This window comes from Micropterus dolomieu, linkage group LG08, assembly GCF_021292245.1.
Source record: "Micropterus dolomieu isolate WLL.071019.BEF.003 ecotype Adirondacks linkage group LG08, ASM2129224v1, whole genome shotgun sequence".
Classification (NCBI taxonomy): Eukaryota; Metazoa; Chordata; class Actinopteri; order Centrarchiformes; family Centrarchidae; genus Micropterus; species Micropterus dolomieu.
The window spans coordinates 32,568,036-32,580,489 of NC_060157.1; the positions used below are offsets into that span (position 1 = coordinate 32,568,036).

General features: G+C 40.9%; 1 protein-coding gene across 1 annotated transcript in view; it reads right to left on the bottom strand.

The window, feature by feature from the left end:
* The window catches only part of ccdc22 (coiled-coil domain containing 22), a 36,007-nt gene extending 28,650 nt beyond the window's left edge, over positions 1 to 7,357 (bottom strand). Inside the window, exons 1-6 of the mRNA XM_046057141.1 lie at positions 6,912 to 7,357; positions 6,649 to 6,826; positions 5,294 to 5,426; positions 4,844 to 4,950; positions 4,394 to 4,478; positions 4,089 to 4,258 (exon numbers count right to left, since the gene is read on the bottom strand). Coding sequence (XP_045913097.1) covers positions 4,089 to 4,258; positions 4,394 to 4,478; positions 4,844 to 4,950; positions 5,294 to 5,426; positions 6,649 to 6,826; positions 6,912 to 6,961 — 723 coding nt within the window. The 5' untranslated portion in view covers positions 6,962 to 7,357. The remainder of the gene's footprint in view (positions 1 to 4,088; positions 4,259 to 4,393; positions 4,479 to 4,843; positions 4,951 to 5,293; positions 5,427 to 6,648; positions 6,827 to 6,911) is intronic.
* Positions 7,358 to 12,454: the final 5,097 nt, after the last annotated feature.

Genomic DNA, 12,454 nt, shown 5'->3' on the forward strand with positions numbered 1-12,454 from the left:
ATGTGGATATGGTATTTCTCCTCTTTTAAGTAAAGGAAAATTGTACTCTATTTAAAGACAATAAGTCCTTCATTATTAATTTTAGCTGGATGGCGTAGCAGCAGCGTTGTTGCCCTTTAAACAGCAGGAGTGGGGTTCAAATCCAGCTCAGGGCCTCAAGCATGGTTCTCTAAGCATAAACACTAATGTAATACAAGCCTCTCCCCAGAGCTCCCAACTGCTTTTTAGGAGCAATAAGCAAGACATTAATGAACTCAAAAAGATACAATGATGAGATCTCATCTGTTACTTTCATTTATCCTGTTGTAATCTCAATTCAGTATCCATTTGTCTTACCTAAGTCTCAAAACCTCAAACTCTCTTCATCTCATCCTTTTCTCCTAAGGGGTTTTAGGAGCAACAATTCAGATTGGAGTGATCTCAAAAAGATACAATGAGGAGATCTCATCTGTGACTTCCAATCTCCTGTTGTAATCTCAATTCAGTATCCATTTGTCTTACCCAAGTCTCAAAATCTCAATCTCTATTCATCTCATCCCTTTCTCCTAAGGGGTTTTAGGAGCAACAATTCAGATTGGAGTGATCTCAAAAAGATATACTATTGAGATCTTAGTGTTTTCTCAAGAGTTAAAAAAAAAAGACTATTCCGAGCAAAAGATTTTTCCTCGGGGAATACATGAAACTATGCACTTGTATTTGCTCGACTGACGCACTGAAAACGGCATCGATTTAAATTAAATTTGTCCTCCTGTTCACCTTATTTATGAGAATAAATTTCACTGCATGCAAGTATTAATTGATATGATTCCTGGTAAACTGTCCAACATATTTGAGGTTTTCTTTTACAGAAACAGATATCTTCGTTTGTGTTTATTATTCTCAATCATGGTTCTTTTTGTGCGCCCAAATTATCTTAAATTGTGTTTCTTTATTGCGCACTTCAGGGAAAATCAATCAAACAAGTGTCTGAATATTTAGAAAGGCTTTAGGCCATTACTATTCAGAGGTAATATTTCAATTTATTTTACACAGCATTTTACACAGCCTATTCATTTCAAACAGTTTCATCCTTCTGCCATGTGAGTCGCCGTTTCTCATTTCTCCTCTTTATGTGCATACACATGGTTCAGAGTTTACTTACGGGATGTACATTTTCCCGTCAAGTTTGTTTTTTATAGATCACAACCTTTGCTTGGGAAGTGGCGTACGCACGTTTCCAGCCCTGTATACGCACCGTTTATAAATGAGACCCCAGATGATGCTGGACAGTATAGGCTAGGTATATATTAAAAAAACAAAGCAAGGATCTCCCAACTTTTTAACTAATAGCATTTTCACAAGAGCAGCAAGGAGTTTTGTTTTTTACAAAAAATATACACTGCGATAAATATAACAGCACTTAATGCCACCGGCTAAGATAAAAAAATCACTCCCAACTTTTGAACTACTGTTTTTCTCCACATGTATTTATAAGAGCAGTATTTAGTGTTACAAAACATACTGCACAGCTTAACGCCTCTCATTCTGGACTGGCAACTAGTAAAATGTACCTCAAAGCATAAAGCCCTTCCTGTCTGCTCGGAGGTTTTGGGTAGGTGCACGTCAGACTGTGGCGTAGGGTATGGGGCTACGTGGTCGATTTGGCGCATAAGTATAAATCAGGCTTTACACTACTAGTTACTAGAAAGTAATACTGTCCAACACTGGTGACCTCCTTCTTACCTCTATTGCCTGTTATGAAAATTCTCAAAGTTTTCAGCCGCAGCCCCTGTTAGCCCAAGCATAGTAACTCTGGCCTAAACCCTTCACTTCTGGTTCTGAGAGCTATATGTGAACATGGTGGATATATAAATACCATGATTACCAGGGCTTAATTTGTAAATTATTAGGTGCCGGAGCGCGTGAAATTTTCTGACCGACGAAAATAATTTATTAATAATTTATTATCAAATAATTAATTATTTAAAACGCATGGCTTGCCTGCACATTGTTTTAAAGGGCAAACAAACCATTATTATCTACCAAATCAAATAGTAAATAAGGAAATTTTTATTTTATTTTTATTACCTTAGAATGAGACATTCATCTACATAACAGCGAGGACCCCCTTCAATGGAGGTCGCTGTATTTTGTCATCATGTTTCTACCATAGCCGTCAACGAACAAACAGCACTACAGAGCACGTTTCATCATCATGGCGTTCTTCTTCTGCTTGTGTAATTCCGGTATTGTCGACGCCCGTTGCTACATTGAATATGTACAAAGTAATAGTAATATATAGTCTCTAAGTAGTCTTCTGGTTTGTTAGAAGTAAGAAGAGAAGTGGATTTGGACAACTGAATGAGCACACACGTGTTATTTAGCAGGAGAGCTGACAGCCTGTGGATCTTTATACCATGAAGCCAGAGGAGTCGGACAGATGCAGACAGCTGACAGCAGAATTCAGGGATTTTGTGGATTTTCCCAGATGGAAGGCTATAATGTGGGACAGATGTTTTCAAAGCGGTGCTGAAGTTGTCTGTTTTCTGATGGACAGGTAATTAACTTAAGTTTGTCAGACTTTAGCGATGCAAATGAAAACTGTTGTTTGATAGCTTTAGCTATTAGCTGGCCATAATCACCGAGAGACATGACATGATGAAATATGGATTAATTTCATGTCACCTACTTATTCTCCAGCCTGTGGTTTGGCTTTGCCGACAATCAGCTGATCAGTAACAATACGGCAATAAAACCGTAAGGTTAGCTTAGAGCATGGAAGCATCAGCCAGCTAAACTTTTCTGACTGGTAGAATAAAATGTATTGTTAGTTGGATTGGTTTATTCTCCAGCGCTGTGCTTTGGCTTGTGGTGTTATGTTAGTTGGATTAATTTCATGTAGTTACTCTCTCTCTCTCTCTCTCTCCAGCGCTCTGTTATGGCTTTGCTACGTGGACAGAAATGTGCCGTTACCTTCCTGAGACAAACAGCTGATGAATATTATTGGTAATGAGACGGTAACAGCAGGGAAGCTCAGATCAGCAGCTAAACTTCACATTTTACTGCCCTGGTGGAAAACATGTATTGTAATAATTATATAATTTGCATTTAAAAGCATTATTGGATATTGCTTCGACCACTGTGCACACAAATGTGTAATTTGTGCTTTCACATGATAAATGTCCATTAAAACGTTGCACTGTTTTACCACAAGCTGAAATTATGGCTGTCAGTACTGCGTTTCTACTACTGTTACTACTGTGACTAAATTAAAAAGACATTTTGGTAATATTTGCATGCTTATCCAATTAAGCAAAGTAAGAGGAGTCTTGATCCTCACCTGACAATGCCTTTGTAAACTTCATGTATTATGTGGTTTATAATGGACTGCAGATGGTGCAGAAACAGTGAGGCTTACATTGTCCTGGTATCTGTCAGTGGTCATACTTGATGCACTATGTGATAGTTTTTGAGATGTTCTTTATTTATTGTGGTATGTCAGTCCAGATGAGCCAACCCTCCCAAGATGTAAAATACTGTATTACAGGAGTATGAGACATCATGTAGCACTTAATTTCTTCAGGTGGCTGTTGTTTATTAATGAACAAGAAATAATAATAATAATAATAATAATAATAATAATAATAATAATAATATGGGCTACAATTCGTAATCCTCACCACTAGATGTCACTAAACCTTACACACTGAACCTTTAAACATGGCTTCCTAACTTTGCTTCTTGATTGAGTTGCTTGTTGTCATTTTGCAGAGCTACCGCCGCCCCTCCATACACTGGCTTTACAGATATGGTAAAGTGGCTGTAAAACTTGCTGGCGTATCAAGCGTAAAGTACCTCCAAACTGCTGACCCCTTGTCTGCTCCCTGCTCCCTCCATGCTATGTTAGCTCTTCTAGCAAAATGTTCGGGCCTACCGGTGCACTGCTGACGCATCGAGCACTATGCATGTAAGTAAATTTATTAGACTGGATATCTGATATCAGTATCGGATCAGTGCGTCCTTTTTACAGCCCTTTCAGCGAGGTCAGTAGAACAGACGGAACAACACTGTGGAACGTAGGTCTGAGTGTAGTGAGTGTGGTGAGTTGCCTGTGGCGTGAGGCGGGACAGGAGTCCCTGACTGTTCCACTCGCTGTCCCACTCCTGAGCAGCACTCAGCTCAGCGGTGTGCTGCTCCAGTATGGACGCCACCACAGAGGCATGATGGGAAGGCTGGGCGGTCACAGGAGGGAGAAAGTCCCGCTGGTACTCCTTCACCTCTGAAACCAGAGCACACTTTATTCCCTCAACACGTCTTTCACAATCAGGCCAATGTGAATACTATTTGACTTAAACTCATGGTGGACTAGGGTGAAACAGGGAACGGAGCGTGTGCGGCGGGAGGCGTCCTGTACCTCTGAGCTGCTTCTTTCCTGGCGCTCTGGAGCTGTGTGGTAAACTGAGCGGCTGGGCGTGGAAGCTGTGCAGAACTCCTGAAGTCTAAACAGGGAAAACAGTTCACATGTCAGAAACGACAGACACTCTCTCTGAGCACGTTACATCATGAACAAGTTAACAGAGGCTGAGATGGAAGTCAGTCATGTAGGAACGTCCCGATCCCTGTTCACATCATTTACTACTGAGGGAGTTTAGTTTAACCACATTTTGTCTGACAACTGCGGAGTATGAAGAAAATATAACCTGCATCTCCGCTTCTCTTTCTTTGGTTACATATTTGTCCTACAGAATAAATAAAAGCTACTCTAAACATGCCTGGACGGCCCCTCTCCTGATCCTGGACTCGAGACATCCCCCTGAATGAAAGCTGTTTTTCAGACATGAAAATACAACGTTAGAGAGTTTACTTGTGTTTCACTGTTCAGTGGCAGTCTGCAGTTTGGAGGCAGCCAGGGAACAGCCAGCTGGGCTCTGATTGCAGCAGCGATGGCTCTCTGGAGGACCACCGATTTACCTGCAGGAAGACAGGACGGTTTAGGATGACTCATCAAACAAAGTGCTTCGTCATGCCAACATCAGCTTAAGGAACTGGAGAGCTGAGAAGGAGCCTGAGTGGACAACAGACTTCCTGTTCCTGTCAGGTTTACTTCTAAACCTCCAGACGGTTTTCTGGGACAGAGTTTGTTCACCAAAGAGACGTTTCAAGCCTCAGACCTAAAATAATGACTACAGGAAAGCAGGATTATATCACTTTACATTATGGCACAAATAAAATGTAAGGACGTAACGACACGTCTGCAGTATTTCTGCTGGTGATGTTAAAGCGTGATGATGACAGACAGACAGGTGTCCTGTACCTGTCGGCTGGTCTGAGGCTTCTGCACTCTCTCTGGGCAGCTTCTCCACCAGGAACATGAGCAGGGAGCGGATCTCCGGCTCGTTGCTGTACAGAAAGGTCTGGTAGCCGATCTCTCCTTTATATCCAACGTCCTGCAAACCAACAGTGAGACATGTTAGGAACTCTACTGTGGAACTACTGCTAATTCAGATTAAGTGTGAAAAAGACAATACCTTCAAGCTCACGCTATATTTCAAGCTTTCAGCCGCATGGTCTTCCTCTTTGTGTGTAGTTTTTCGTCAATTCACATTTACACCTGAGCAAATCCCATCTAAGGAGAAAGACTACGACTGAAAGCTCCAGGACAACTAATAAGGGGACTTTGATTTATGATCGTCTTTAGAGTCTCTCTCACACTAGGGATGTCACGAGAACCGATTATTGTTATTATACTTCGGTACCAAGTCAATAACAGAATACTGAAAACATGTCTGTACTCATTTTGCTGGGTACCGAAGGTACCAGAGATCCAACATGCGGAAGGTAGAGCGGTAATGCTGCTGCAGCAACAGCTCTGCCTCAACTCGTAGAATAGAAATGAGTCGTGTATGGAAACTGGGTGAAGTTAGTTTCGCAGCTGTTTCCTTCAACAGCTCCTATCAAAGCCTTGATTTCTCCCAGTTGGAGAGCTAATTCAGGCAGCCGTTTCACAGTTTGATCACCTGAAAATCACCAAAGATGACGATGCAGTTTGCAGCACTAAGAACTAAACGTTTGTCCAATGCTCCTGTTACTGAAGGAGGAGTTAGGGACCGTATGAAAAGGTCAATAAGATCCATTTCAATCATCAATAACTGTTTTGTTTTTCAATATAAAAATCTCAGCCAACTTCCAGTACAGATAATGACCACCCTTAAACATTTCACACCTGAGAGTTTGTAGAGAAAAAGTTACGAAAATGAAATAATTAATTTAATTAAATATGCACAGTACAAGATTGCTCATTTCTGAATATACTGATCAAACCACCCCTCCTCTGTCACCCTCTCTTTCTCAGCTGTAAGTTCTTTGTAATGTTCAGATGTTTTATTAAAGGAGTGTATGTTGAAGTATATGATGGGATTTATTGTTTTGGTTTTGTTTATTACCCTGGTATCGAGACTCGTGGAATCTTACTTTTATCTGTATTGACTGATTGGTTTTAGGTATCCTGACATCCCTACTTCACATCACAAAAACGGTCTTCCCCGGAGAACCACAGGTGTCCATCCTGAAACAGTGTGTTTATAGTAATGTTCTGATCCAAACAGCGACTGGAAGGACTGACTCCACTCATCCTGAGTAAGTTAGGACCACAGCTCAGGTGTGTCTTACCTGACAGGCCTGTGCCAGGCTCATGCCCACCCTGAAGCGGGCAGACATGCCCGGAGGGAGGGAGGTGGGCAGCCCGCCGCCCAGGCCCGGATCGATCACTCTGATACATCTGACCACCGCCTCCACGATCAGCTCGCAGGTGAACAGCTTGATGCTGTCGGTCTCCTCGCTTACCTCCCTGTGGCCAGAACAGGTTAAGCTCAGTCACACAGGTGACACACGCACACCTGTCCGTGAATAAAAAGTGGAGGGACGTAACTTACGTGCCGACTTGTTTGAGGGCGTGAATCAGAATCTTGTCAACTTCTTCCATCGTGAAGTTTTTCTGGAGATAAATGCTAACGTTGCTAGCTGACAGACAGGGTTACGGCAGAGCACCTAGTGCTAGCAGGGTTATTGATTAACATCCAGTTAGGTCGTGTGTTTCTCCCGGGTTAAAGCAGGCTAACGCTTCCATCCTCTGATAGCTAACTCAGCTAACGTTCATTAGCTAGGCTGCCGCTCCGCATACGCTGACTGACGCCATTGTAGTTCTCCGTGTCGCTACGAACGAGATGTCTATGTGATGAAAGATTGTTCCTACAAACTGAAGCCAAGCTGCTGCAAACGTTACAAATCTGACATTAGTGAGTCTGCTTCAGAGTGGAAGTGAAGTGATGGGGTAATGGAGCGGCGGGGTTTCTGGGAGGTGGAGTTTAATCTCGGCTGACTGTCGTAGAGAACAGAGGGGGATGAGCTACTTAGAAATACACTTCCCAGCATGCAATACAGAGACAGTCTCATGACCGGAAAGGTGCTGGATGTGATGCGAAGTGCGTTCTTGATGACGGCGACTGACTATCGCCGACTTGATCATGGGGTAAGGCCATCGTTGAAACAGTGAAGCCGACCAAAGCCTGCATGCAGGCCCAAAAATGACGTCAAAACCCTGTGACATTCCGTCGCCCATGAGATGTAACTGTATTGCTTACATTTATTGGTGCCAACAGGACGTAGCCCTGTAGCCTAGTTGTATTTATTGGTCCAAAACTGGCTTCACTGCTCTCCATTCAAACCAGCAGGGTGGCTTTGTCCAGTAATATACTGTCTATGGACTTGAAAGTCTAAGGTAAGCTGCAGGTGACTGCAGGGGCGTGGAATAGAAACGGCGCCGTCAAGTCGGACACATTCTACCTGCGTGAGCTTACTGTGAGCTGAGATCAATGACCAGGCAAATACAAGTGTGGTTCCAACTTGGTGCAGTCGGAGAAAAGCAACTGCGGCCGCCGGACTCGGCGCCTGCGGCCGCAGCCGCCTTGCTCCCTTTTTTCCCTCTTTATTTACAATTCACTGTTGTACAAAATCTCGTCAGGAAGTTACTTGCCTTCTTCAAAACCATACAAACATAAGAGAACAACAAGGCTCCAATAAAAAATAATACTATTAATATAATACTATTACTAGTGATAGTAATCTTTCATGTTAGGTCAACTTAGGACACAAAAAAATACAAAATTTAAATAAAATAGATAATTATGAAATTATAATCAATTTCTATTCATTCATTCAACAGTTATTGTTCAGCTCTTCCTTCTGTGTCACCATATCTTTACTATGTCATACATTGTAGTTTTGAGAGTGTTGTTACAAATCTGAAAGGTAGATTTTTACAAACAACCAGAGAAAACAAAACAAAACTATCTCAAGTTTTAGCTGAGAGGAGACATATTGGTGATTGTATATAACTACAAATAAGTTACATTGAGTTCTGAGAACACCAGTTATTACTCCAGACCCATAACAGAGGTAATCCAGGTGATATGTATCTGTTTATCCTAAATTAAACACTAAATATTGCAGCATAACACAGTTTTTGTATTGGCTGGTGTGTATCCGACAGTACTTGTAAAGAAGATAAATAAATCTTTAATTCATTCCTGAAACAATTAAACATGGGTTTTTGATTCTTCCATTTGCATACGTGAATATTATATTTTCCCATAATTATGATAATGTTGACCATCTCACATATTTCCTTGGACAGGTTATCATTGTATAATAAAATCTGCTGTGCTTCAAAATTATTTATGTTCTTTATCCTGGCATTAAGCCAATCATTTCTAACGGAAGTGTCAGAAACACTTCCGTTAGAAATGATGATAAAAAATGTCATCCTATACTACTTGAGCAATTTTCCAGCTCGAATTTAAGGTTAAATAACTAAATTCCTCAGCTCCTGAGCAAAGATTGTTTTAGGATTAATCAAAGCTATCATCACATAACCCGAGCTCCCCAAGTGGACAAAATAAGTATTGCATGCCATCGTCTGAAATGCTGTTTAATGTATAAATGTAACTCTGTAGCCTATTTATCTTGTCCATAATCTGATGCCATTCGTGTATCTTGCTTATATTCTCTAAGAATGTGTAACAGCCAATATATCCAGAAAGCTAGTTAAGTTCCTCTCATCTGATGTGATTCCTAGGAAATGCTGACCTCAAAGTTTTAACTAACAATTGTCTATGAAGATTCTCAGTCATCCAGGTCATAGTTATCCAACGAAGGTTAAAGTCAAGGGCAACTGGACTTGGTTGAAGATACTGGAAGACGTTTCGTCCCTCATCCAAAGGACTTCTTCAGTTCTGACTGACTGGCAGGGTCACTCGTTTGAGGACCACCAGGTGCACATTTTAGACAGAGAAGATGGATGGTTTGAAAGAGGTGTCAAGGAAGCATCTACACCCGGGTCGAGAAGCCGTCATTGAACAGGGGAGGGGGTCTACACCACCACTTATCCCCCACTTACAATGCTGTCCTTTCATCACTTCCCAGGAAACTCAACAAACGTAACCTATTGGCCTCAGGTGAAGATACCAACGATGGTCGTTGCCCTCTGGGAACCACGCCCCAACAACCAAAAACAACGACACACGCTCCTGTCCGCTCTTGTTTCCTGTTCTCTTCAACTGCACTTCGGCACGCGCCCCGTCTCCCGGCAACGCCCTAAGAAGTTCGACCCGGCACAGCGAAGGCTCTTTGTTCGTTTCAAACCACTCACGCGGAGCACCGCGACCTCAGCTTTCCCTCGTTTCCAGCAACTTTACTTGCTTTTTCTTTTCTTTTCTTTTGTTTGTTAAAAGTTATCAGACTGTAAGTTACACAATTTTAATTCAAGAACGACCAAGTTCTTTTATTTTTTTTTTAAGCTTTATCCGTCGAGCTAACTTATACTGATCCCCAACGCCCGGGCCAACCAAGTGGGTTGTAAAGGCCCCCACTGCGAGTTTCTTCAATAAGCCGACAAAAGACGGACCTCCGGAGCAATTCCCTGGCAGAGAAAGCGACTGGCCGACGGCTTTAAGCTGTCCTAACCGAGAACGCACGGAACTCTGCCAGCAACCCGGCTGGGGGAAACGACAAGCAGTAAAACCAAACCAAGGCATTCTGTGATCAGTGATGTCCAATAGTTAGTTAATAGATTATCTTTAACTCTTAAAACTCATAGCTTGCGTTCATTAGCTGCCTGTGTGAGTCAAATTCTCTCCACAATAGAACTCGACATTCTCATTGTTTAGCCATTGTTTATTTCTTTGATGTATATGTAACTGCATTTATAGTCATCTTAGTTAGTTAATAAATTTCACCATAATCACAGGAATTGTGTGTGTGTGTGTGTGTGCGCGCGCGCGCGCGTGTATTGCTTAACTCCAAGTCCCTGCCACGAGAATTTACCACTTCGATATGAGACTGACTGGATAATTGAGCGATTATTAACTAACTGATCACTAGTGAATAATTGTATAATTATTAAAACGCTACCCAGAGGTCCGGAGACTCTGGATGAATTAAATCTCCGGTGGTGCCCGCGAAACGAGAGCTTTATGAATTAATATTTTCTGAATATTAAAATTCATAATTTTGTATTAATTCTCATAAATTTATTAGATCAAAAGTAGTCATGCTACACCAAATTGGGTTAAATAAGGTTTTCCTATTAATTGTGATTGTTCTGTTGTTCCATAAGGTGGAGCCATGTGGAGTAAAATTGTAGGAAAATATCACCCTCCAGTAGAGTAGAACTTGTTTATGGAATTCTGACACCTTCATAGGTAGTTGATTAATTTCAAAGTCATATTTTAGCAAACATTCTAACCCTCCCATTTTCTTAAATATGTTTCTGGGTATATGAAACCAAATTGAGTCAGTCAGTGACATAAAGGCTTTGATCCAATTTATTCTAAACACTCCTACCATGGATTCAAAGTCTAGTGTTTTCACACCTCCTTTGTTATTTTCTCTGACCAGTTGTGATTTTTTTATATAGTGTGTTTTGTTTCGCCAGATAAAATTATATATTACAGAATTCGCCTTTTTGATGTTTTGGGGAGAGATACATATATAGAGCTTGGCATGGATAAACCAATTTTGACATACCCTCAGATTTGGACAGCAGATTTCGACCAAAAATTGAGTTGCCTTGCTCCCGCGAGGTTTTAATGTCATGGTGACGTTTTGCAGCGCCGGTGAAAGTCGGACACAATTTCCAACCAGTGTCCCTGTATCTTGAAGACAAAGTGTGCCGGAAAATAGACCAGATGCTGTTTAATTTTTTGTGGAAAAACCGTATTCATTATATTAAGAGGAGTATTATTATGAATGAGTATGGTGGGCTAAATGTTCTGGACTTTTCCATGTTAAATAAGACCTTTAAGATTAACTGCATTAAACAATTTGTAAAGAATCCGGACTCGATGTGGAACTTGATTCCCAATCAGGTATTCTCTATGTTTGGTGGCCTTAACTTTATGCTGGTTTGTAATTATGATATTGACAAAGTACCTGTTATGTTCTCTGCTTTTCAGCGGCATTTTAACATTTTACCAGTAAGTCAGCTTCTAAATGAGCAGGGTTTTCTTCTTACTTATCAGGAATTTTTACATCTATATGGGATCCCTGTAACACCCAGAGACTTTGCTCTGGTTCTGGATGCCATTCCTTCAGGTGTACTTGTATTGTTCAGCAATGTTCATGACCTTCAGGTTGTATCTGTATTTGATCCTGGTGACTATCCAGTAGGAAAAGTCTGCTTCTCTTCCCGTCCATGTAACAACAGAGCTATTCGTGCCTTGTCCAACAAGATATAGTCTCTATTCCATATGTCATGCATTATTGGAATCAGTTTGTCAATGATCTGTGCTGGAGAAACATTTGGATGTTGCCCCATAAATATTTACTTCTTAACAAGGCTAAGGAAGTATCCTTTAAGATTATTCATGGTGTATCCCACTAAGTATTACATAAAGAGGTTTAAAAAGGACATTGATCCTAAATGTACTTTTTGTGAGACTCATATAGAAACAATATTACCTCTGTTCTGGCACTGTACTTTTGTAAAACAATTTTGGAAGGATGGATGTACATTTATTAATGATTATATATATCCAGGTTTCAGCTTGTTCTGGCAGAATGTTGTTTTCAGTAATGAAAAGCAGCACTGCAACCATTATTTTATAATAATTTTAGTTTTGTTTCTGGCAAAATTTCATACATAAATGCAAAATTACAGACAAAAAAACCTATTTATAGTCTTTAAGAAGGAAACTGAACTTTATTTTAGAACAATTGGTTTCTCTTCCAACATATTCTTATCCTTTATTTTTTTTTTTTTTAATATTTCTCTTTTTTTTTCAGCAGCGCTGCATGAAGTCAAACGCACCTGCTGTTGTTTCTGCAGCTAGAGAGTTTAAAGACAGTCCTCCTGACATGGATCAGGTTTGCAGACAGCCCTCCTGACGTGGATCAGGTTTACATGAGTACAGCTCACCAA